Source organism: Gouania willdenowi, chromosome 5, assembly GCF_900634775.1.
Source record: "Gouania willdenowi chromosome 5, fGouWil2.1, whole genome shotgun sequence".
NCBI classification, from domain to species: domain Eukaryota; kingdom Metazoa; phylum Chordata; class Actinopteri; order Blenniiformes; family Gobiesocidae; genus Gouania; species Gouania willdenowi.
The window spans coordinates 26,821,901-26,849,576 of NC_041048.1; the positions used below are offsets into that span (position 1 = coordinate 26,821,901).

The window sequence follows — 27,676 nt, forward strand, 5'->3', positions numbered from 1 at the left end:
TGAAATAGAGAGAGAGGAGAGTTTTATGAACTAACTGAAGAAGGAAAAACACAGTTGGGTATCAACCATCAGCTGCTTGGATGAAAAGAAAACAAGCACGACGCTGACGTACATTAGAGAGGACGAGATAGAGGCCGACTTTAGATATGAGGTGCTGTCAGGTATGAGGTTACATGAGCTGATTAAGTATCAAAAACTGAACTTAAAAGCAAAAACACAACAAAGCACACAGGCAACAGTTCCAAAAGGACTTCTACAAACACACATGCACAGCATGGACTGCACAAAGACAACACAAACATCACAAAAGTAGAACACTGCAATACGCTCCATCATCTTCTACAGACATGCTCCATCAGCAGAAAAGAGCACATGCATGGTCAAAGGAAGGGTTCACATGTATAGAATGCATGGCCCTCTTTGAGATGATTGCACCCATGCATGTAGTAAAAAGGACTTCCATTTGGAAGGGAGACTGATTAATGGTTCATCCCACACGGGGTTAAAAAAAGACTTTGGGGAGAAAATGGTGGTAGTGGTGGGAGGAGAGAGGCCGGTTTCGGCGGCTTTCCTACCCCAGCCAGGGCACTGAGCACCAGGGGTGGGAAGTACCTTCCGCTCAGAGGGTGACTGGGCAGCCGCAGGCGGCAGCGCCTGCCACTCATTGGACTTGAGATGATAGAGCTCGTCAAACTTGAGGCTGATGTCCTCGATGGAGAGTTGCAGCAGGTCCCAGAAGCCTGCCAGGTCCTGGGCTGTGGGCCGGGGGTCTGCCTTCACATTCTGACCATGACGGGGACACAGGGGGACAGCGAATGAGAAATGTGCAAATATGACAGTCAATGTAGCACGAGACACATCAAAGTAAATACATTTCTTTTGAATATTCTCAGAAATCGTCGTATCTACTGTGTTTGGTAACAGTCCAGTATAATTTCAATATAGTCACGCACACGCGGCTAGCTCTTTTCCTCTTTTGGGGATAAATCAGCAGTCCTACCAGGCTAAATATGAGTTGTCCAATTTATGACTGATGTCCTAGTAATCATTAAATTAATTTCAATTCAACTTCATTAATATAGCGCAAATTACAATAGTCATCTCCAAAATATATTACATATACATTATTATGACACAAATAATAACTCAAAAACATCAATCCATCCTGTAACTCTCAGCCAAATACTATAAACAAAATTCAATAAATACATAAATAAAAAACACTTCAAACAATTATCAACAGTGTGCCAAGATTTAAGTTTGAGGAATAATATCAGTGTGTTTCTAAATACTGTGCCGGTGTCCTGTGAGACGTTTAGGGTAAACATATTCATTGATGTTCTACTATTAATAAGCATCAATTTCATTTAAGTCCATAATACTCACTGACAGAGACAAACACTCATCTATGGCAGTAGGTAGAACAATAGGGTGGTGCGATATTTTACGATGTAATATTTTGGCCTTTTTGCTGAAAAACTGATTGGTTTGAACAGATACAAATAAACTTAACCACTTCCATTCTTTTCAATCCAAAATGGCACATTTCCAAAAAAAGTTTTGCATGTACTTGAAACCTCAACATTTCCCACCTTTTTAAGTTACTGCTATAGCCTTCCTTATTATCTAACTTTCTAATTAAAAAAAACCGTGAAAATGAAGGATTTAAGAAGTGCTTTTCTCACTGGTAGCCCTTCAGACTATACAGTACATATGAAGTAGAGTTTCATAAAGGTTGGTGACCCTGGTTTATCCATCCATCCATTTTCAAACCCACTTGCTCCTGTTTTACAGGGTCGCGGGGGTCTGCCGGTGCCAATCTACCCTGGTTTATTATATTTGTAAAGTCCTGACTTGCAATTGCAATATTTAACACAAGAGGGAGCTCTATAGCTGGTATTCTTGGTCAGATTGACACAGATTTGGACATGACAGATTATGTTCCTCTGTGTGACATAAAAAAATGTGAAATGCTGTGAAAACTCTCAAATCCTTTTAAAATTTACCCCATAAATGAATTGAAATGTATAAAGTCCAACACCTATTTGTCTAGTGTTCACTCTTCAATGTATTGAATTTGTAGGTGATTTCTATAGATATCTGACATATACCATGTTTGTTTTTTTGGATTACTCTGCATTATATACTATTGTACATCAACTATAGAAATGATAAGACAAGGCTCGTGTTGTATGTGAGAGAATAGCAGATACGCACCAAGTTTTGTTCACAAAGTTCACGGAACTGCTGGAACTTCTGCGACATCAGCAGCTGAGCACTTCCCACAGCACTGCGAACCTTCCCCAGCACTACAGGGAGGAGAAATAGACACAGCAATGTAGAGAATGAGGAGTCCTTAATTCATTTTTATGACCACTCTTTGTATTCAAAAGATGTTCAGAAATCTGTTATTTCTACAGGTAAATTCTCCCTCTATTGCACTTTTCTTCTTCACAGATTCAGTCTCATTCCTGTGATAAAAAAGTGATGATTTCCATCTATTACCGACCAGGTGAAAGGCTGTGACCTCAGAAAAAGCCTGGATGAGGTTGAACTGTTGGTAGATATGAATGCTGCAGTGTACTGCCTTGAAATCAGCATAATGAAATTATGTGATTTTGTTAATTGATGAAGGTATAGTAGATAAAAACCACATTTTTACGAGTCATTGTTGACCAAAAACTCACTTGGAAACCTCACTCTGAGTATGTTTGTAGGAAAATCATTAAATCTATAGGTATTCTACAGGCTGCAAAATGGATAAAATGCAGAGAATTTCACTACGGTGATTAATTATATTACATTATTCTGGGTAAAGTCCGTCCATTTCTTAATCCCTCTTGTATGATGATTCTATATTATAGTTTAATTTATCAATTGTAATATGGCTTGGGATAATTCCTGTCAAACTTATTTAAACAAGGTTTTGCTAATCAAAAATATTTTTTTTTAAGAAAGTTGAATTCCTCAGATGGTCCTGTGTTCAGAAAAGACTACATTTTGTCCATTTACAATATTAACACAAAGTAACTGTAACATGTAAAGGTATGTGAACTCGCCCACTGAGATAACACATTTATTCTGTAATTTCTTGAAATATTCTTCTGATTTTCACAATTATTCAACAAGGCATTGGAGGGATTTTCATCTGCCGCATTGCAGAACTTTTATTAACCAACGGACTTTTTGAATATAAAGGTTCATCACATTGAAACTATTTACCTCAGACTCTATATAAATCTATATCCACTTTGAACTCTTTTAAAAACATTTGCTTTCGGAAAAGTACATTAATCTGTCGCTTTGTATATGTACTTGAAGTTGGAATTGGTGAGGTGGTGAAAGTTAGGCAGGTACACTTGGATGGACTGGTGCGCATAAATTTAAAATGGATTTCATAAAGATTTTGTGTGTGCAAATAAATAAATAGTGTGGTTTGAGTTTGATTATAGCCAATTGGACACTGTGACAGGCTTTGTCTGAGTCCCTGTTTAAAGAGATTCTTTAGCTGTCAATCTGATGCTGTGTGAACAAATTAGGACAAACATCTGGATTGACCAAATAAGCCCCCATCCTCCAAAATAGATGATTTAAAGTTAGACGTCACAGAACTGTGCCGTTTGCCAAGTCTAAAGTTTGTTCAAAATGATACACAAATTAACACACATTGTCTTGTGTGTGTGTGTGTGTGTGTTACCGACTGTGTGGTCGCAGGCTCTAAAGTTCCATTTGTGTACACTGAGGGTATTTTTGCCCGTGTGTTTATGATTGTGAGGATCAAGCTGATGTTCAGCCACTAATCTAATCTGAGGTTTAATCAGTTGCAGGCTAGATTTGTGTAATTGTGGAGATTAAAGGAATGCTTGTGTGTGGTAACCCCAGGTATTACCCCTCATCCACTCCATGCTCTGTGCGTGCGTGTGCACGCGTGTGCGTACGTGTGTTGCCCGAGGCACAGTCTTATAACTGAGCCCCTCACCACAGGTCGGACAGCCACAGTCCACTAGAAAAAGAAAAATAAGGCTCTCCCACAGAGCAGACATGGTTTGTTTTGGGGAAGTATTTGACCAAAATGTTTAGCATGCTGAGCTTTTTTGGGGTAAAAGTCTGTTTGATGACGTTTATCAATAAGCCATGTGATTGGTAATGTCACTATGCTGAGAAACATAAGACAAATTTATACTTTCCCTCAGGAAATTCAAACCACAACTCAATTCCCATTTAATACAGTATGTCCACCCAAATGAACAGGAAAACTTTGGATTTAGCACATAAACATTATGATCGAACCTTGTTTGTTTTATTTTGCACCCCTTTATTATTTATAACAATTAATTACAGAGGTGAAAATATTAGATTACAAGTAGTATTCATGTTACTGTAATTGAAGGTTCTTTCTTTCTTACTATGAACTTTATATTTTGTTAAGCGCATTGAGATGACTTTGTGTTAATTTGGGCTATATAAATAAAGTTGAATTGAATTATTATTTTTTATTTTGGGGAAATTTTGTGGATGAATAGGAAACAATTTTTTGCTTCCCTAATGTTGTAAAGTTTCACTGAATAAGTGTATTTAAAAAAACTAAAAATAAAAAAGGGAAAAAAAATATAAAGAAAAGATATAGGGAAAAAATAAACTGTGTATTTTGAGGTACTGCGATATCTACAATCAAATTTGTTGATCATTTACATTTTACACATTGATTTTTGACATTGTTTTTACTCTCTCCTGCGGGCCAAAATGGATGCTCTAGAGGGCTGGAATTGGCCCCCGGGCCTTGATTATGACACATGGTCTATGGCTTGAGAAATATGTGGGTAATTTGTACAGTATAATGAACTTATAGGCAGTAAATAAAGTCAAACTCTGCGGTTGTCTATTGCACTGTTTCCACTGAGACATTGGATTCTCACTTTCCCACCTTGGATCATCTCTGAGTTCCCTGCTGTCCTTACCCTCTTCAGAGAGCTGGTTGTCTTTGGTTTCCTGCTCCATCTGTTGGCACCAGCCTTCCATGCGTCCCGTCTCGGCTTGCAGCAGCTTAAGGAACCAGTGGCCGTCTCTGTGACACATTGTTCCCCCACCTTCCCCACTCTGAGCAAGGCTGTCACTGTCCAGCCAGGGATCTGGGGGTGGCAGAGACGACGGGTCCAGTAATGGGTCCAGACTTTCAGAGAAAGAGGAAGAGCTGCTTCGGGTGGTGGAGCGCTTTAGGATCTGTCTTTGCTGCAGAACGTCAGCAGTGAGATCTCTGTTGTCTAAAGAGTTGTCTCCAGGAGGAGGGCTGGTGGACTGGCTGGCACTGTTCAACATGGCTTTCTTTTCAAAGGGTTTGGCATTTGACAAACTGGGAGTGACGCGGATGTCCTGTGTGTCGGAGTCGGTTTCTTGTTTTGAGGCCATGCTGCTGGAACGACTGTGCCTGCACAGAGAACAGCGGGGCACTTAAAGAAAACCATCTCACAGACAGATTGGAAATTGTTTTGTCACAAGAATCATGGCTTCCTTGTTTAGAACAAGTGTGAATGTGTATTGATGATCAATAATGGTATTAATGGACAGAATCAATCAGACTCACGATGATGTCGCACTAACGCCTCAATCTTTTATCATGATCTTTTATAGTTAAACCAAAAGGTAGGATGAAAAGTCTAAAAGCTATGAAAAGCAAATCAAAAGCAACATGAGTAAAATTAAATAAATAGGGTTTTGTGAAAAATGAACAAATGAACCAAAATAAATGGGTTATCTTCCTGTTGGGAGATTGCTGTTAGTTCCCAAAGCAAGGCTGAAAGTAAAACTGCAGCAGTGTCAGAAGGTTTAAGGGAAGATGGAAATAAAAATCACAAAAACCACATAAATGAGGCTCAAACACAAAAGAAGCAAAGATTGATTTAAAGGTTCCCTCTTAGAAAAAATGTGCTCCACTTGTAAACTTTAGAGTGTTCTGTATTTTGAGAGTTGGAGCCCAAACAACAAACAAACAAGCTATTGAAGTTAAACTCAAAAAGTCAGAGTCAAAAAAATGTCTGATTCAACATGGCAGCATATCAAAGCGGAGGCAAAGACTTGGTGTTGACTTCCTTTTTAAAGGATTTAAAAAAATGACACCATGAGTTCAAGGGGATCTTTAAATGCTTTACCAACACAAACACAACATACATACACGACATGGATGCTTTGACTTTTACACGTAGTGTATGAAGGGACAGAAGGGTGAGGGGAGTCTGTGTGTGGCTATAGTAGAAATTCCTCACGTTGTTAAAAGGACAGGAAGAGGACTTACTGCCACCCGTCCTCCACCTGTACTCCAATCGACTGAAATTTGGCTAATGGCGGCGTGTCTTCTCTGGGAACTTCTTGGATACAGTCAACCTTTGAAAAGAAATATGATGAAAATAAATAAATAAATATCAATAAATCTTTGGACCCAATGGGATCCATAGTAAAATAAAAACAACACAGATAAAACCACACGTGTTGTTTGTGCATGGACAACATTACAGAGATTTATGGCTCAATTTTGGTCAGGTATTGGATCCTCGAGGATGTCTGTGTGAACAGTAATAGTAAAACCTTTGTTCCTGAACTGTTTGCTTTGAAAGGAAAATGCCAATCAACTCATTTTCCAATACGATTGTTGTTCAAGTTTCAAGAAAAGCTCAACACTAACTAGCTAACTGGGTAACTGATAAAGGTGGGTCGATAAATTGTGTAATAATATGTCACGATATTAAAACATCACAAGACCCATTGTTCATTTTGATATCCATATCTTAACCCTGGGCATTGTAGACTGTTTTAGCTTGAGATTTAAAAAAAAAACATATGCAAATTTCATGCACAGATTGTTTTTAATTTTAGAGTCAGATGAATTGTAAGTCTCTGTTTTTGTGTTGTATTGTGGTCTTATTTATGTTGTTTTGTATTTACATTTTTAATAATAAATATTAGTATGTAAGTAGCCCACAGTTAAATTCAAATAAAAGCATGGCTATTTTTCTATTTTTTGTTTATTTTCTCCCTTTTCAAATTATTGTATCATTATCATTTTTTTTTTTTCTCATGAACTTAAAAAAAGTGAATAAATAACACGACAAACATCGAGTTTGAAAATAAAAAAAATTGAAGAAATGAATCACATCATAAGTTCCACTGTACAAATATCTGTAATTTTGCCATTAAAAAAAGGGCTTGAGGTGACACAAGCAGGGGACATACATAAAATATACAGTAAAACCTGTGTAATTATAACCAGACTTTCTGATCTAGAAAATACTTTGTCAAAAAATTATCAAGTAGATTTATGATCAAGAATTTTAAATGGGTGTGTCTAAACAATGACTGATGTGGACAATGGCCAAAGACAGTGGTTCTCAACCTTTTCAGCCCCTGACCCATAAAATAAAGGTTCCAGAGAGCGGGGACCCCCACTGTAGCTGAAGGTGGTTGAACACAGACATGTCCATTGAAGAACAGTCATGTGGAGACAGGGCTATCTATAAGGGGGAATAAAGGGGAGAGCTTTTTGCAGCCCATCCATAAAGTCAGCAAAATGATGGTCCATTGTTCTATGAATCTATGATGATCACACTTATTTATTAATTTGAATAATATCCACTGTTATTCAGGAAGTTTAACATTGTTTGGGCCATAATATATACAGTAGTCATCCTAAAGATGTAAATCCTTGTTTTAATCAGAAAAAAAGGGTTTAAAGGGGAAAAGGTGGTGAAAGGTGGTGAATTGGGGATTTTAAAAAAAAAAAAATGGTTAAAAGTTGTAAATTCAACAAAAAGTGGTTCAAAGTGTCAATATTGATGCAATTAGTAGGAACAATTAGTTTAAACTGGCAAATAATGGGCATGACAAATGGTGAATGTGGTTAAATTGACAAAAAATAAGCATGAAATATGGTGAAAAGAGGTTAAAAGTGACAATGCTGGATCAACATATGTGACATCAGGTGGGAAAAGTTTAAAAGTGCTGAAAATGTCTTGAAAGTGGAAAAAATGTGCAAATAAGGCATTGAACATTGATGAAGAAATGGGAGTAATGTAGAAAAATGCATTAAAAAGAGCAAAAACATGGCAAGAAGAAGTGATGAAATGGGTTCAAATATTGAAAGTTTGCAGAAAAGGCGTGAAAATAAGCAAAAATGGGCTCAAAATGTCCAAAAAAATATTCTTAGTTTCTTGAAGGCATCTGGCGATCTTCTCCCAGTGTCTCGCGACCCCAAGGTTGAGAACCCCTGGTCTAAGATGAGATGAAGTGAAGCCACACACTGACCTGTATGCCTATGGAGGAGAGTTTACGTCTGGGAACAGGAGGTACGAGGGGCTCCTCTGCTGCTAGATTCCCTTTATTCACACCTGATTTCAGATGCTCATGCTGCACCACAGAGTCACTGGTCTCAGTGAACGCATTGGCGGTGGCTGGGCCTATAGGCTCTCTTGTGGTAGCGATGGGCGTGGCGATGATGTGGGGAGGACGAGGGATACCGCGGGCCAGGCTGTTGGCACGGGTGCTGTCAAGGCTGTCAGAAGAGTTGCTGTGGGCGTGGCTGGACTGGCTCGTGACCTCTGACCTCCTGTCCTGCTGATCCAGGTAGTTGTCCTGGGCCGACTCTGTGCTGCTCTGAACGGTCACTGAGATGTAGGGCTTGGAGGTGGTGCGAGGTGGAACTGGAGGCGGAGCGGCCTTCTTATAGGTGGTTCTGCATGTGGAGACTACAGAAACAAATAGTGCAGAGTTAGAACACTGGACTAGAAAGGATGGAGCTTTGCTGTAAACCACAAAGAATGAATCAACGAATCACATTCATTATTAATATAGAGCTGTGAATTACTCATTATTATCACCCTTTGCTTTAACTACAGTGAGTTAACACCTAAAGAATAATTCTCTGAGCATATCCGGTGCACTGACTCACTGATGCACAACAACTGAGAGGAAAACAAATCATCAACCTCCAACAGGCAAGCAATACCTGTGTCACATGCAATAAAGACTTCAGGAAGACTCTTCTTCTTGATTCAGTTTGTTAAAATCAAATCACCACACCCCTCAGTCATAGAGAAGATGATAGTCAGCACAACACTTTAGTCATCAGCTGATTCTCAGACCCTGCCATAACCTGTCAGAATGTTTTAAATATATACTCATGAACATCACATAAAAGGAAAGAAAACACTGAAACACACATGCTAAGGTTCAAACCTATTCCTGACAATTGTTTTACTGTTTAACCACGGTTCCATTAGATGCGGTACTGTTTGTTTTCTACATAATATAATTACATAATGAAAGGTGTGGTTCCTTAAAACATCACTTTTATTATCACATGGTTGCATGCTTTAGAGAGGGTTTAACACATAGAGCTGAGATTATTACAGAGAGTTTAAAAGACTTACACGAAAGCCACACATCATAGATCCATCACACAACACATCAATAATATGATTTATTTATTTTTTTTGCCTCATTGAAAGTAGCTTTGACCTCTATGAGAACTACTGTACACCTTGTGTGGCCAATCTTCCTTAAAAAATAACCACAAATTCAACAATATGTTTAATCAACTGGAACAACAACAGGACCCAATAAATAAATAAAATAAAAAATAGGATATTAAGATTCCAGCACAGGAGGAATAGGTTTGTATGTTTAGAGACACAATCAAAAAACAAACAAAAACAACAACAATAACAAAAAGCTTTGCAAATACTAATCCCAAAAATGCCACAATATTATAGTAGGCAATCATCTCCATTGCCACTGAAAAAATCCCCAGCAAGTTATTCAATACCTTTCAGAAAGCTAATATTTTTGGAACAAAAATCATTTTTGTCCTTAAGGGTGCTTCACTATATCTACACATTTAGAGTTTTTATTAACTGAAATCTATAAAGAATGATTTTCAAAGAAATGTTTTAAAATAACAAGTTGGAGTATTGACTCAATAAAATATCAAACTATTTTTTTTAAAAAAGGATTGAAAATTATTTAAGTATTTTAATGAACTTTAGTATTTACTGAAATGCATCTGTTGGATCAAAACAACTCTTTATTTGTCTATCATGAATTGTTATGGAATATAATAGAAAGGGTGTGTATGTGTCTATACACATTAAGTTATTATCAGATGTTCCTGTTTATTGTAGGATCAAACACACCAGTGCATTATGAACTGGTTCACAGCCCCAGGAGATGCTGGGAACGACAGGGCGTAGTGGGGATGTTGTTGATATAGCAACAGTGAAACTTGCTTGACAATATGACCAAACATTGATGTTTGTGCATCCTTGTCTATGGATACCAATCGTACACAATGAAATCCTGTATAGGTCTCTGTGCAACATATAATAGGCTTTAATAATATTAGCTTATAATCTGATCTGGGTACAGAAATACAAAACCAAATATTTATCTCTGAGATTATATGAGATGGATATTAGAGAGCTGGACATAATAAATAGGTCACACTAATAGCTTGCTAGAAAAATATCCTCATTGCTTAATATTTCACACACTGCAGCAGTGATTCTCAACTGGTGGGTCAGGACACAAAAGTGGGTCGCGGACCTGTACTGAGTGGGTCGCGGACAGCTGGTCAATAAATACTTAAAAAGTCCTTCATCTTGGACTTGTCTTATTTTGAAAGAAACTTTACTTTTGACAGACATGCTGTGAAATGCACAGGAAAACATACAGATTTATGTTTTTAAAAGAAAAAATAAATAAATAAAATAAAATAAAATAAAAAAAGATTATATATGTGAGTTTTCAAAATCTATTTAAAAAAAGTAAATTTGGTTGGTTGAATTCCAAAAAAAAAAGCGTGTCTCGAATTAATGACCATGACAACATGTGGGTTCCAGGGTGAAACCAGTTGAGAACCCCTGCACTACAGCACAGAATGAGTTATTGTATAGTAGACCTACACAAATATGTAGGTCGTGGTTGATGAGTAGATTTTATTAGAGGATTTACAGTTAATTCTAAGAAATGATGAGGATTAAACAAGAGACAGGAATAATACAATAGATTGAAAAGGCACACACAGTTACATAATACATTGTCATTTAAAAAATGAATTACATTCAGTGATATAGTCAGAAAAAGACACGTCAAAGATGGAAACTATTTAAAGACGAGGACACAATGACAAACTGCACTATACAAGTCCAAACCATAGACTAAAAAAGATGGACGTGACGTCCTCCATAGTTCCCACTCAACGTTCTTGAAGCCGCACAACTTCTCGCCAACCAGCTGCTTCATTTGGAAAAATGAACGAATCAAACACCGCAATAAATTGAGATTTCTTAAAAATTGGTTTAATCATGGAATCATTTGGGTTAATCAGTTGATCAACGCACAGGGAGAACTTCTAATGTATAATGACTTCATTCCCAGATTGCACGCATACGTCTCGTCGATGTCGGCCTCAGATCGTGCATCGCACTCTACTCCTAATGCGTCATTTTGTGTGTGTTTTTCCCCCTAAATCGGTGATACCACTTATAAAATTGTAGAACTGTAAAATGTCACTGACATGAAGCTGTTTTTGTGCTGTGGCTCTTTTGGTTATGGTGCTGAAAATACATTTATCATCATGAACTGTGTCTCTCTTTATTTTGTCCACACATAATAAGCTCTTTAGTGGTAGTATATTGTTTTTTGTTGTTGTGACATTGCCATTTCCTATCAGAAAAATTCAACTATGGATATGGAGATATTTATACTAAATGAATGATCAGAGCTAAATAAAGGTTAATATAAGCTAAACGGCGATGTCTCCTCGACATCTACCCAATGAGCAAACGCTCTTCATAATACGTCTCGCCGATGCAACTTCATTCATTGTGCCGACGTCGGCGAGATGTGTGTGTGCTAACAGGGTTACTAACTAATCAGACTATGTCAAGGTATGTTACGCAATACCAAATGGAATACTACATTTGTTAAAGGGTTCTCAATTTCATCCTCAAAGACAGAAATTAAATAGAAATAAATATCACAAGCAAATCATGCCCAAATAAATACATCAGGAATATTATTCAAACTCCAAAAAGACCAGTTGCAACGTCACACTGGAACTCACTCCATGGGGAAATAAACTCGGGTAAGGTATGGTGGGTCGGCGAGAAGCTTTACATCTTCAATAAAATCAAAAAACTCAACTTCAAAATTCTTCACATCATACATCCAGCAAAAAAAAAAAAAAAAAAAAAAGAAAGATAAATGTTAGCTATATATTAATTATAGTCACATGTTATACAACTGCACTTATATTAAAAACCTCTGGATCCACTTACAGCAATTTATTTCCAATAAAACAGGATATCTGGCCGGCCTTTCGGAGAGAGACATCTCATTTTACTTTGATAACCACACCAAACCTGAAGACCTCTCACTTCTGATTCAAACCATAACATTCCTTGCTAAATACCATGTACACAAAGCCAAATGGAGCCAAAACAAACCAACTCAACATCACTTTTAAAACAAATTAACCCAGGATTTTTCACACAATTGAAACCACTGCAAACAATAAGGCCATAAACATTTACAAAACATTCAAGCATCTAAGCCATCTCCTACGATTAATATGTTTATTATTCTTTTGTTGTCAGTTCCTTTTATTGTCTTACTATTCCTTTGTAATTGTATGTTCATTGTATGTTCTATATATATATATAACAATTATTCTTAAAGCCAAAATACAACGTTTAGGGGCACAGCCATCTTGCAAATTTGACGTAATTTGGAGCCAGAGTCTGTGCAGTAGGGTCCTGCGGGAGGATCCCTGGTAACATGCCACGCCCATTTAGCGTACTGCCCAATCATCGGCTGTCAATCATCGTATTATGTGACGTCAAATCCCGTATTACCACCTCAAATAACTTTTAAAACAAACTTCACAGAAAAATGAGTACGTGAAAACAACGTAAGGTGATAATAACTAATGATCACAGCAGAGTTTAGGTTAAAAAATTAAGTGACGAGTATTTTATCTTTACAGTTTGACCAACATCCCATCTTTTAGCATTGAGGAGGCGGGGTTTATGGCCTATACTGCAGCCATTCAGCAGAGAAGCTCTAAAAAAGCTTCACTTTTAGAGGAGCTTGTCACTGCCATCTTTTTTACACTGTATGGTCCAAACCAGAGCCGTATAGAGAGAGAGAGTTGCGACAATTCCGTTCACTCCAATAGTTTTTTTTTTTTTTTTAGATTGTGATGCACTTTTGAACTTTAAGACGTTTAAATAATCATAGAGTATTATTAATTGTTATTATTATTATATTATCATCAGCATATCTAAACCCATTAACTTGTGGTGTTTTTTAATTACCCCCTTTAAAAAAAAAAATAATAATAATTAAAAGCAATACATACTGTATACAATACATATTAACATATTTTTTAACCAAATTAATGTTGGCCTTAACTACGTCAAAAAAAGCAGATAAGTTAGCTTCTATAGTAGGGAATGCAGATACAGAAAGGTGTATTTCAGTTCAGGGTGTCAGAATATGGAGCAATCTAAATGATGACATCAATTATTAAGCTCCCTTAAATACACAGACAACTTGACTCAAAAAAATTCACAAAATAACAACAAAAACACAGAAAATTTCTCCAAAAACTCACAAAAATAACAACAAAAACACAGAAAATAACTCCAAAAACACATAAAAATAAGTAAAAACCACATAAACAGACAAAATGACTGACAATTAAAAGAAAATTAAAAGCAATACATACTGTATATAATACATATTAACAAGTTTTTTGGGCCTTAACTACGTGAAAAAAGCAGGTAAGCTAGCTGTTTACAATAACCATTAATACAAATATACGTTAGGGAAAAAAACTATTTATGGAACTACATAAACATATATTGTATATACACATACATATGTACTGTATAAATATTGTCAATTAATGACAAATTACTGAAATGGCGCCACTAACCACCGCCACTAACTTCTGGGATAATATTCAGTCTTACATGAATCATGTGACGGTCAAGCATTTTGGACTTCCACTGTCGCAACGCTCTCTCTATACGACTCTGGTATAAACGTATAAAGATATGATCAAAAGTCTTATCTAACATGAAGACTATTATTTGAACACTGTATACCACCAAGCTGAACTAATCTGTTGGCTGTGAATCTTGTGTATTTTCCCTTTGGTTAGATTAGACAATAGTATTATAGAACACCACTATTTATTCCACTGTGCTTGTTTTTGATTCATTCCCAAGGTGACCATGTTGTAACAAGACACTTTCTGATACAAGCACACAACCATCCCAAAGGTGGTTAAACCAGTTTGGATTATTTTTTTCTTTTCAATGATTAGTTTTTCTCACCGAATATTAAGAAACCAGGGAATTTATAGGAATAAAAATAAAAAAGACAAAATGCCTTGGAAGAGAAGCAACGTAAGCTGAAAAACAGTCAAGTGTATGTCTGGGTTTGTAAAGTAAGCACATAGTATCCATACAAAATGTTCTAAACACAAAGCTGAGTATGCAAAAATGTGTATAGGTTACAATGACACACCATTTTTACACCTGAACACCATCTACCAGTGACCTAATATGAATTCATTTTATTGAATGTAGTATTACAAAACGATGATGCTAATCCAGAATATACACTAAAATAAAACGTAGAGAAAACATAGATTCTGCTATCAATTTAACTAATGAATGGTATGTTAATGTTAAGCTTGTACAAAAAAACTTATGAGTGATGACTGTAAACACGTGAAAAAAAAAAAAAAAAAAAAACAGCTTCAAATGATTTGAAGTACATTTTGTCAACAAAGCATAAAAACATTTTTTTTTTAAATGAATGGCTTTTATGTCATAAAATAGGCGTTTACCTGTCCTTTGAACTACAGATGTAATGACCTGAGATTAGTTTTTGGCCCCACCTGAGCACATTACATTAGTGAACAGTAGAAAAGCAGGTTGGACAGTTAGAACCAAGAGAAAAGAGATTCTGCTCAAGTGAACCATTAGGTGTTGTACTGTTTGCAGGTTTGTAATATCTGAAATTTTAACAGCCATTATATATATATATATATATATATATATATATATATATATATATATTGTTTTTATCAAACAACTACCACTGGGTCTGAGGTCAGGTGCTAAAAAACATATCAGGAGTTTATTATTATACCGAAATATGACAAATATATTTTTTTGTAATACAATCACTTTAAATTTGCTTGGTTCACCTACAACTAACCAATGATTAGCACTGATACATTAAATATGATGAAGACAAAGCACAGGGAGTTGGACATTCATAGATATGTTAAACTGCCAGACACAACAACACAAAAAGGGTCACTAAAAAGGCAAACAAACCAATATATAAATAAATTCCCTACTATCAGCTCTATTTTTCCCCTTTTCTTTGTTAGTTATCGATACAAATCCATGTTTAAAAAGCATTCAGTGCATTGATAAACCATATATACTTGTTCATTTAAGAGGAGAAACTAAGTTTTAAGTTTTCAACACACGCCAAGATGAAAGAAAACGAGAAGGTTAAAGGTAAACTCACCCTACTGTCAGGTGCACAGGTAAGAAAACATTAAAGAAGCTGCAGAAGCTGTGCAGAGTGTGAGTGAGGAAAACTGCTCTATGTTTACACTGTCTCACAGATACAGGGGGCGTGGCACAGGGTGCATTCACGAACACCTCGGAAATTACATATTTAATGGATAAAGTAGGCGACGTCAGAATGAAAGAATTAGACAATGTTTTGGTATAAGAGCTTGTTCAAAAGCATGTTAAAGACTTTCAACTATTGTATTATAGTGTATACTAGACAATATTTCACAATACAATAAAGTAAAAAAACAAACAAACAAAAAAACAACACAAGTTAAATATGTGAATTAAAAACTTTGCTTTGGATACACTTATTTTGGCTAACTCCACATATATATATATATATATATATATATATATATATATATATATATATATATATATATATATATATTTGTGTTAATTTGTAAAATCATAATTAATATGCGATAACCTTTCAAATTAACCTTGGTATGTGTTCTACAGAAATCCAACCAAGACAATACAGCCCTGTTAAAATGTGAGTTTTGTGGGCTATTTTAAACATCTGTTTTCTTTTCAAATTAAATTAAGCTCAGTTGAAAAATATATATAATGATTGACAAATCAGAGTTATTATCCATTTATTCTAGCTGGTCTCTCCAAAACCAGTCACAGACACCCACACACTCACATGCAAACCCCCCACAGAAAGGAGCCCAGCTTGTGACCCCAGCACCAGGGACATTCATACATCTCCATGCTGCTGATATTTTAGGTATATAAAATTAAAATGATTTTTAGTTTAAGGTGCACCTCACATTTTTCTATGTTTCACATTTCTAATATTCAACATTATCTCCACATTTGTCTCATCAGCATCTACAATTACAGGCTTAGATATTAGAAATGCATCATGCATTTAAAGTTGCACTGCAAATTAGTTTGTTTTAACACCTGGAAATGTTTTGTGCAAAGAAAAATAAGCATTTACTGATAAATTAGCACACTTTTATTTCGTCCATGTAATTCAATCGATAGAGTGTGCTGAATGAAAACAGATTCGAGCTGGAAAAAGATTGGAAATTAGAAAATTCTATTTAATTGAATGCAGCATCTTCTGTGCTGATTACTCAGCAGAGTGTGGTGAACAGCGCCACTGTGTGGATAGTAGAGGTAATGACACTAGCTGATGTTCAAGCAGCCAAACACCTAATCCTGACAAATAATGATTTTAAACATTTTCCAAATACAGAGCAGCTTGATCTCAAGTGGGCCACAGATTTTATGCAGGAAAATGAGTAATTTCAACATTATTGTGCCCTAGTTTGCACTTCTACGTATACATAAAATACTGAATTTGTAAGAAACCGATAATATCCAAGCAATAAGTGATAGACCCAATATGACCCAATATGATCTTCATTTTAAATTTTGTAGGCTTTGTGAGTAATTTCTGATTAATTAGGGAAAATATTACTTAAAATTTGAGGAAAATATATCATATTATTAAAAATAACTGCAATCATGCAATATAAGCACCGGGGAAACTGTGAGCCCCTGCAAATATTGTTGAGTTTCATTTACACAATGATTCATATTTTCTCTGTCATTTTTACTTTCTGCTGCGGACCAAAATGGATGCTCCAAAGGGCTAGATTTGGCCTCTGGGCCATGAGTTTGACATGTGATCTAAAGCGATACTACCATCTAGTTCTGTAAACCAAGTCAAGTACAAAGTCCACACTACTTTAACATTTTCTGTCACAAAGTGAAGAGTTTATTGTAGGTTTGATAATTAAAGCAGAGGCTGCTTGGATTGGTTTATACTTATTTCCTTAAGGACGTTGAAGAGCCATGGATGGGACGTATACGGAGAAATGGGGTTGGAACTGTTACCTGTGCGGGAGGGGAGGATGCTTGGCCTGTCTGTTCCAAAACGCTGAAGGAAAATGGCAAGTTGTTTCTCCTTTGGGGCTTTGTCCAAGCCTGTGGCTATCAGGTAAGAGCCAAACTGTTCTTTCCATGTCTTCCACTGGGCAGACAGCTCGTCTAACATGGGCAAAAGAGGCTGCATTTTAACTAAATGGGTTTCTGGGAGCATGATGGATGCCAACCAAGGACCAGAGCTGGGATGAGCACTTCAAAGTGTTTTTACAGACACTACAAAGCCGAGCACCACTATGAAGTAGAGGGAGGGAAATAGGGATGTATCACTACTCACTAGACATTATGGGTGATAATGTTCAGACAGATACCAAAAGAACCAGAATATATCCACACTAACAAAACTCTCAGAGTATTTGTTTAGTAAGATCGGTTTAGCATATGGAACAAATTAAAGATACTACAAATTTGACTATCACTATACCTGCTTCCAAATGGAATCATGATTGATACATATTTAACAGTGCAGAACTGTCTTTAGTTTTCTTCTTGCTGTCAATCCTTTGTCTCCAACAACCGTAACAAAGTTGATCCTGCAATACACTCTATTTTTTAGAAAAAACATCCCCTTTGTATCTGATCTGTTCTGAGTGACTCACCAGTGCTGGTGCCGTAGGTACGAACAGTGGTGTCAGTCAGAGGCGGAGAGCAGCTTGAGTCCATGGACACAGTGTCATCATCCTGGGAACAGCCGGCCTGGATGGCTCTCAGGTAGCTGTGGCTGCGGGATCGGAAGCATGTAGGCATGGGCAGGTCTGGAGGCTCAGAGGTGTCCTGAGAATGGGAACGGGAATCTCTGTACGTAGACTCCGAGCTGTGGTCGTCATACTGATGACTCCTGTCCAGGTCTCGTAACTACACCAGGAAAAAAAGACAGTAATGGTGCTGATGTTTGGTAGAAGGAACATAAATGGATGCATTATTGATACAACTGTGGAGTTAAGCTTTGACTCAGATGGAGTGTTTCTAGGTTTTCCTACATTATTTTTAACGTATTCTTGATTTACTGTAATGTAAGATGTTAACTTACAGGTAAAAAACCCAAGACACAAAAGAGGAAAGACCTTTCAATGTTTGAAAAATTACAGAAATGTAAAGAAAAGTTAATTTTGTTTATTGAAACTGACCCCATAGATTTGAAATATAAACCTTATAAACCTTTCAAGTTCCTTTAAAATGAGCTTTTTACGTATTTAACACTTGACAACACTTCACTCACTCACATCATCCTTACTTTTTTCTCACTCAAGGCGCTGTTTGAGCATCCTCCACTATTTGTGAGAGTAGATTATATTTTGTAGCATGGCTGCTCATATCACAGGGACTGTGCAGGCCCAATCTTTACTTTTCCTGGTTTCTCTAATAGTTTGCATGGTCTTCCTGAAAATGCTTGAGTTTACTTCAAGTGCAATGGTTTCCTCCCAAAAATCCAAATATCATGTCTTCTAGGACGCTTCACTGGAGGCTCTAAATTAGCTGAAAGAGTGATGTGGTAGTGATTGTTGTCGTTTTTGTGATATACTGTACACATTCATTTGGCTGGGACATGCGCTAGCTGGTTTCTACCTGGCTACTGCATGTTTTACAGCTTTAACCTAAATATAAGATCATTTGTTGTCTTTTCGTCAGTAACAAGGAAACTAACATACCCGGGCCTAGAGCAGGGCTTTTCAGCCACTTGTGTGCCATGACAGACCGTCTGGTGTGCTGTGGGAATTATTCAATTTCACTTTATTGGTGTAAAAAATGTTTTTTACACCAATAATTGAAAACCAAATAAATATTGTCTGTAACTGTGCCATTGTGCTGCTGCTGTGAGCCCATTCCTGTCCCAAAGCACACAGACATAATAATAATAATAATAATAATAATAATAATAATAATAATAATAATAATAATAATACATTTTTATATTGTACATTGTATGAAAATAATATAAATGTATATGATATAAAAAAATACATAATATAAAACGAAACAATATTTAACAGAATAAAGTTCAATTGTAGTAGTGTTACTTTTATCCCTCCCATGACATATATCAAGTATGCAAAATATAAAAAATATAAAATTATGTTTTTTGTTGTTATTTGATTCCTATTAAAACACTTATAAGAATGACTGCAGATTGTTATTTTAACTTGTTATTAGAAAGACAAAATATAAAAAATCACAAAAACGTTTTTCTTAGTTTTTATTTGATTCCTAATCAAGACCCCCTTTTTTTTTACACTATCTTTGTTGAATTTTTTCAGATATTTTAGTACATATAATAGACAAGAAGCAAATGAAACAAAGCGAAAAAAAACAAAAACAAGGGCTAACAGTTAAGATGACACAGTACAGCCTCGCTAGAACATTTTGTCCCAACAAGCATTAAAAAAAAAGTAAGCGGTACACACGTCTCACTGCCCAGAAATGCGATCAAATCGGGCAATATAGTCCAAGAAAGGCTGCCAGATGTTGGAAAATGTATCAAGACAGCCCATCATGCCGTAATGGATCCTCTCCATGTGCAGTACACTGGTGAGGTCGGCAAGCCAGGTTTTAAACTGAGGTACTGTGTCCAATTTCCAGAGGTTCAATATTACTTTCTTAGCAATGATCGTCCCATACATTATTGTACACTGTACAGACTGTGATTTTGTAGAGATTAGGAATACCCAAACAACGCTATCTCTGGGTCAGGTTTGAAAATACACTCCAGAAAACTAGTTGAATATCTCACACCAATGGACCATGTCCAAAAAAGGTGTGCCAAGGAGCCCTCAGCAGATTTACAACAATCACATAAAGGAGAAGTAGAAGGAAAAATCCTGTGAAGTTTAGGTTTAGAATAATGAAGTCTGTGTAGTATTTTAAAATAAATTAACTGATGTCTGGTATTAAAGGTGCAGTCTGAAACTCTTATAAAGGTGACTTTTTGTCATATTTGTTAAAGCTGTCACTATGTAAGAACAGCTTTACATCAAACTAGTAGTTTGTGTGAAGAAAACAGACTCATTGAATCCCCCCTGCTGCTCCTGCAGCCTTTGGCAGATTGCCAGAATGCACCGCGACTGAGTAAAAAGAACCAATCAGAGCCAGGATTGTGTTGATGGACTGTCTGACAGCTGTTGCTCACAGTCCCCGCCCCCTTCCCAGACCTGGAGCACTGTGTTTTTTACAAAGTATGGTCTGGAGGAGTAGAAGATGGAATTAGCAACTTTTCTGCTTAAAAGATAATTACTGCTGATTGATTTGTAATTGTTACACTAGAACTCTGTAGTGCATGTGTTATTCATGTGCGCACAGCAGCCTCCGTGTGGGCTGCTGTAAGTGACACTGTGTTGTTGCTGCTGAGGTATGTGCTCATTAAGAGGGAGAAGTGCAGCAGTAATATGCTTTTAACAGAGCATGTCATATTACTGTGCTGTTGCTGTCGGACTAACATTAGCTTGTAGAGCTCCTCTGAGGGAAGGACTTTGGAAAGTTTGGAGGCAGGGCAAAAAAGCAGCAGGGAGGGAGAGTTGCAAACTACACCTTTAACGGCGCATGATCGGAGTCTGCTAAGGTTTTCCTCCCAAATGTCATCTGTGATACTTAATCCCAGATCCTCCTCCCAGGCCTCCCTCAAATGGAAAAGCGGTAAAATTCACTTGTTCAGAAAACCCTTTCACAAAGGCTGAAATTGTTTCTTTTAAGGCAGATGGGCCCAGCAAAAGACTGTAAATCTTTTTTTCCTCAGGAAGAGTATGAAAATTAGGCATAGATTGGCAGATGTAGTTTATAATTTGTTAATATCGGAAAAAGTTAGTAGAGGGAAGGGAGAATTTGTCCTGAAGCTGAGTAAATGAGGCAAATTGTTTACCAATATACAAATCCTTCAATGTGACTAAACCCTTTAGTTTCTAAGTGTCAAATGTAATATTCAATAGGAACGGAAGAAATGTATGGTTAACTTTTGACACACTGGGGCATGCACAGGCGTGTTTGGCAGTTTGCTGCCCTTCCTTATTTGCTCCCATATTTTCAGGCAATTCAGGACTATACAATTATTGACTTTCATTGTTGTACAAGGGCCAGGTGATGAGAAAAAAAGAGCTGGAAGAGAGCTGTTTTCAATACTAAACTTTCCAATGGCAATCCATGCAGAAGTATCTGTTTAGACTTCTTTTTTTATCACCTTCCTGCCAGGAAGCAAAGGTCCTGAGATTGGCTGCCCAGTAATTGTGGAGGAAACATGGTTGTCCTTGACTTCTGTACATGTATTTTGGAAATTCTATGTGCTTTGTAGTTCCAGATAAACTGCATAGATATTTTATCTAATGATTTAAAAAATGATTTTGTCAAAAAAAATTGGGAGATTTTGAAAAAGGTAATGTAAAAACTCTGGGTCAAGTACTGCACCAACAGCCATGAATTCAGACTTTTGCCAAGTAATTATTAACTAAAGATTTTATGAAATCAAGTAAAACGGGGATAGACTGTTCAGGCTGTGAGAGGAAAATCACAACATCGTCCGCGTATAAAGAGAAGTGATGGTCCATATTCCCCAAGTGAATGGGTCTAAGAAGAGTGTGGTGTCTAATACTAATGGCAAGAGGTTCATTTGCAATAGCTAACAACAGGGTGCTGAGTGGATAGCCCTGCCGTGTACCAAGCCACTGTGTAATGGAAAGGGGACCGACTCTTCTTGATTGGTTAGAATGGATGAAGAGGGCTGGTCCTATAACAATTCCATCCAAGAGATAAACCGAGTGCCAAACCCAAACTCCTCCAAAGCTCTCAACATGTAACTCCACTCCAATTGGTCAAACGCCTTTTCTGCATTCAAGTAAAGGGCGGCCATTTTACTGCCTCTCTCTGTTTATGATACATTATGTTCATTAGTCCTTCTTACAATAAAAAATGAGAACCTATTTGGAACAAAGCCAGTTTGATCAGCATGAATAATGGAAGTTATATGTTTATTCACCCTATTTGCCAGTATTTTTGTAAAAACCTTCATGTCGGAGGTTAATAAAGAAATAGGTCAAAAAGATGAAGGCTCAGTCTCATCCCTGCCCTCCTTCGGTATCAGTTCAAATATTGGTCTCATACAAAGTGCGTGGAAATTGATAAGTTTCAAAAGAGTGTGTAAACATTCTCAAAAGTAGGGGAGCTAACTTTTCAGAGTATTTTTTCATATAGTTCAATGCTGAAACCGTCTGGCTCTGCAGTCTTACCATTAGGAAATGATTTTATAGCATCCAAAATTTCCTGAATAGAGATGTTTGAATTTAATGCATCTTGCTTAACTTAGGAAGAGCAAGACCTCCACACCAGTCAGAGAGATTCCCATTTGCTTTTGACATATACAGTTGCTCGTATTATTCCTTAAAACGATCATTAATGCTGTTATGGCAATTATTATATTCATCATCATATCGTCAAATGTGTGTTCATGTGTACAATTTGTCATGTTTTAATACATGATGACTGCATTACTCTTTGCACTTTTGAACAGCTGAGTCATGTTAGATTAAACAGTACAGATCATATTGTATCCACAGTGCAACTCACAGTCTCTGCTGAAGGTCAAACTCAAACTCACATGCAGATATACATGCACACACACTATCAAGGACAGATAATGGTGGCGCCAACCTTTCCTCCACTTCCACTGTTGGGAGCATCTGACCCCCTCCTTTTCTTTCTTTCAGGGTTGGGACTTTTTCTCATATCTGTATAAAGCCTCAAACTGTGAAAACTGTTGGTCAGTCATGTTTATCCTGAGCCGGACACAAGACCTTTTGCACCATCCTGCTTAGTACCTGGCTGCCTTAACTCCCAACAGGATGGGACACTTCTTCTTTTGTACTGTTTTTCATTTAGTTTATAATAAATCCTTTTTTTATAAAATCATCACGCTTCGACTGGACTCCATCATTGAACCAGAGCAATAAATCATGTCTCCAAATGAGGTCAACTGCAAATTTGCAGTGACAATGCCTTTTGGGTCAACAACTAATTCCCCTTTTTTTGACCTGATTTTCTGAATGGGTCTGGAAGCTTCTCAGCTGCCTAGATATCAATTTATGGGGCTTATACCAGAGGTAAAAATATATTTGCCTTAATTTAAGCAGCTGGTTCCATACCTGATCAGACAATTGAGTAGAATGGGGGACTGGGGGAGGATCGATAAGTAGTTTCCAACTGCGGAAGTACATTTTCTATATCTGCAAGATGCTTCCTCTTCTCCCTCCACATAGAGATTTCAAAAGAGATAATATGACCTCTGCTGTCTACCTTATAAGTTTCCCATAGGGTGGAGTCATTAACCTCAGAATTGTCATTAGTTTCCAGAAACTCAGAGATTTTTGCAGACATAAACTTGTCAAATGATGCATCCAGAAGGAGTGAGGGATGAAATCGCCAGTTATAATGTTCTCTTATGGTTAAGGTCAAGGACCAAGGATGTTGAGGAATGATCAGAAATTAAAAAAGTATGATAAATTGAAGAGATCACATTAGAAATCAAACTAGATTATAATATAAAATAATCTATCCGAGAAAATGATTTGTGTCTTGGTGAAAAGAAGGAATAATTTCTATTTGTGGGATACTGCAGTCTCCAGACATCCACCAGATTCATAGAAGATATTAAATCATTTAACAGTGGGGAGGATGCAGATAATTGGGTTGTATGGGCTGACCTGTCCAGAAAATTAGAGCACACAAGAGTTTCCACCAATAATAATATTTGTGTCAGGGGAGTTAGGCAGTTTTTTAAATATCTTACTGGAAAAAAAACAACAGTCAAAAGCATAACGTGAAATGAGTAAATATAGCCCGTTACCAAATTATATCTACCGTTTGGGTCACTGATAGTAGAAACATGTCTAAATGGGATAGTTTTACGAATTAAAATTGCAACTCTCCGGACCTTACTGGAAAATTTGGTGCAGGAACACCGTAGTAATTTTTCTTGAAAGTGTCTATTTGTACGGTAGCCACACAGACAACAACCAGTGCTATTACGTTTACCGAAGTACAAGTACGTAGTGTCTTAGGGTTAGGATTAGGGTTATGTTACAAATGAATATCACAACAATTCATGAATACGTAGCATGTCTATAACATACAAAAGTACAAGTACGTAGCGTCTTAGTCACATGACCTAAACCGGCCAATGAGTGACCTAAACTGGCCAATGAGGGACGCTACAGAAGGATATAATGTCCGTATATTGATAAAGCTACCGTACAAATAGCCACTGCCATCTGAAATTATTGACTTTGCCTCAAAAAAAGTTTGAAAAACACTGCCCTAGAGACTAAGCTCCAAAAGCAACAGTTATGAATCCTGCTGAGTATGAATGTCAACTTTTGTTTCCTTTATCCAGCCTTAAAGCAGAAATCTACCTGTCCCATGCAACTACGTCTCCCTAATGTGCTGCACATCTGGCTGAAGTCGTCATCGTCCCAGGATGGCAAAGACGAGCCTGTCCCCTCGATGCAGTCCAGGTTGTCGAGGCTACGGTTATTGGCGAGCTCCCTGAGGGATGGAAGACAGCTGAAAAGAGAAGTATAACAGTCAAAATAAAGCAATGTATAGGTGATGGGAATAAGAGAGATAAGATGTAGTTTCTTTAAAAGCAAATATACGTATGAGATGTAATACAGCATGACAGCGTGACAGAAAGAAAGACAGAATAAAGGGAGGAGAAATTGTAATCAGAGCAGAAATGGAAAGGGCTAAGCATTAATACGTATTTGTGCATGCACGCACAGATACAGTATGTCAGTAAGGCATGTTCTGTGCAAAACACCCTCATAAGAACATGGCTAGCTGACCTTCACAAAATCATTCAAACTTGTCATACTGATTTTTTGTCTGTACAGTTTTTAACAGCAGGGCAATGACGTGTAATTTAGTGCTTCATAGAGACTGTTAAAACTTGGATATTTAAGCACAGGGCAGATGGCAATTACAAGCATAGGCATGGCTGGCAGCAGGACATGAGTTTGGCATTTGAAGTTCTTCCCTCTGCATTCTTTTCTGAGGAGAGTTATGCAAAGTCTCGCACAAAGAATTATCCAATTCAAGTATTTTGCACCCCACTCCTGAGAATTGTCTTACAGAGCTATAACTGACCTACTCATTGACCTGCCCAGCTGATGCAGAGAGGGGACACTGTGGAGCGGAGACCACAGAGCATCCAACTCCCTTTGCAACAAGATCCGATCCAGTGTTCTGCTGCATATACCAGTCAGGTAGGTGAGGACAGAAAAGAGCAGGTATTTTTGATCAGCGTTTGGCAAGGCTGTTAAAACTAATATTCCTACCAGAGATGGTTCTTTAACACCATATTTCTAAAAGCAGGTGTTAAAAGCAGAAGGTGTTGCTGCAAAAAACATTTATGTGGATTATTTGATACAAAATATAATATAATATAATAATATAACTTGACAATTGAGGATTATGATCAAGTAAAGATTAAAATGTAACTTTTTTTATTTTGAAATAAATATTTGTATTTGAGTTTTTTTTATTGAAAGTACTTTCTAAGGGAAATAGATGTGATGTAATTACAGTACAAGGTATTGTGTTTTGAGAACTGAAAAAAGCTTAATTCTAGCAGACCTAAAGTACCGTAACAAAGCTACAGCTCACTGAAGTGGGGGCCAACACAATATTAGACAGGGGGGCATATAGATAAAGGTGGTAAAGATATCTACAAGAATTAAAATATATATATAATAAAAAAATGAAATCAATGCTTATTAGCTTGTGTTTAATGTTGGTATTTATTTTATGAACTGCCAAAAACTGCCTCTAACTTCCCAAAGTGTCGCCATGAAAAGGATCCAATAACAGTCCTTTAATCATGCCATTTGGAAACAAGTTACAGTCAGTGCAAGATGACCTGATTTAAGGTGATTACTATTAATTGCGATAATGCCAAAAGGTAAAAACACATTGTTTTCACATTGTACCTCTTTTCTAACTTCTATGTGTGACTGAGGGCAGTGTGTGTGTACTTTAGTGAGCATGTACTTTTTTGGGCAGTGGATCGGAGAAAGAATGGCATGATGTTTATTTTATGCACTTATACAAATGTGATTTAATTTCTTCTAACCTTGTGCAAAAAAAGGCTTTCACTAAAGAAAAAACATATCTTTACACACATTTGAATTGCTTTGAAAGAAATAAATGTTATAGAGATACAGAAAATCTATTTTAATTTCCTTTATTTGAACAAAAACTAACATCTTTTATTCTGAAATGTATTTGTAATTTTTTTTTAAATACATTAATATTATACAGTTTGCACATGTGATGTAATACTAATGTAATAAAAGTGCTTGGTTGAAAAAATAAGAGTCAAATTTCAACTAACAAAAGTTGTAAGTAGATGTTGAAGTTGAATGTTGAATATTAACTTTTTGCCAATATCTGATGTGCCAATATTATACCAAGCTAAATTTCCGATAATCACTGCTACAGATATATACATAGACCCCCGGACCTAATTTTAGGTCACATATATGCTTTTAATTTGATAACTCACCGGAAGGTGCACATATAAGAATACCTTTTCAATTTAGTATTAGAAAAAGTACTATATTATAGTTTTAATTAAGTTGTCTAAAAAGCATATGATTTTTCAATATCGGGGGAAAAATCGATACCGATGATGATTGATATTACATTTCATGCCTGATTTTGGCCAGTAATATTTGGGGGCCTATAATATCGTCCATCTCTAGTTGAAATTTATATTGCTACTCCAATCAACATAGATTTGTTATTTATTTTATTTCTTGTTGGATCCTTTTCTTTATTGTTCACTGCTAATATTTTTTAAATAAAAAGGCTTTCATACTTGCGAGGAGGCAGCTGGTCGCTCAGAGACTGCTGGGTAGCCCTGAGGTAGCTCTGGCGGCGAGCAGAACATTTTGGTGAGGGTTTAGGACTTCCCTCAGAGTCGTCGCTGCCTTCTGTGTCTCCCATTGCCTTCACATAGCTTCCACTACGCATCCGCCGGCAAGGGATTTCATTAGCAACCACGTTGCGACCCAATGAGCCACTCCAATCCCCCTACAGGCATTGTTGGGTGCAAAAAATAGCAATGAGTTAGTGCTTTGAACAATGCT

At 36.8% G+C, this 27,676-nt stretch overlaps 1 protein-coding gene across 7 annotated transcripts in view; it reads right to left on the reverse strand.

The window, feature by feature from the left end:
* dlgap4b (discs, large (Drosophila) homolog-associated protein 4b) overlaps window positions 1–27,676 on the reverse strand; it is a 141,308-nt gene that overhangs the window by 3,754 nt on the left and 109,878 nt on the right. For 3 of the 7 annotated variants that reach the window (XM_028446681.1, XM_028446683.1, XM_028446680.1), the window contains 9 exons: window positions 27,406–27,620; window positions 24,941–25,091; window positions 18,155–18,410; window positions 17,508–17,660; window positions 8,293–8,732; window positions 6,290–6,378; window positions 4,959–5,425; window positions 2,218–2,309; window positions 613–783 (listed from right to left, as the gene is read on the reverse strand). In XM_028446681.1, coding sequence (XP_028302482.1) covers window positions 613–783; window positions 2,218–2,309; window positions 4,959–5,425; window positions 6,290–6,378; window positions 8,293–8,732; window positions 17,508–17,660; window positions 18,155–18,410; window positions 24,941–25,091; window positions 27,406–27,620 — 2,034 coding nt within the window. Of the gene's footprint in view, window positions 1–11; window positions 784–2,217; window positions 2,310–4,958; window positions 5,426–6,289; window positions 6,379–8,292; window positions 8,733–17,507; window positions 17,661–18,154; window positions 18,411–24,940; window positions 25,092–25,673; window positions 25,776–27,405; window positions 27,621–27,676 lie in introns of those variants that run through there. The other 4 variants (XM_028446686.1, XM_028446685.1, XM_028446684.1 and 1 more) reach the window with 4 other exon arrangements.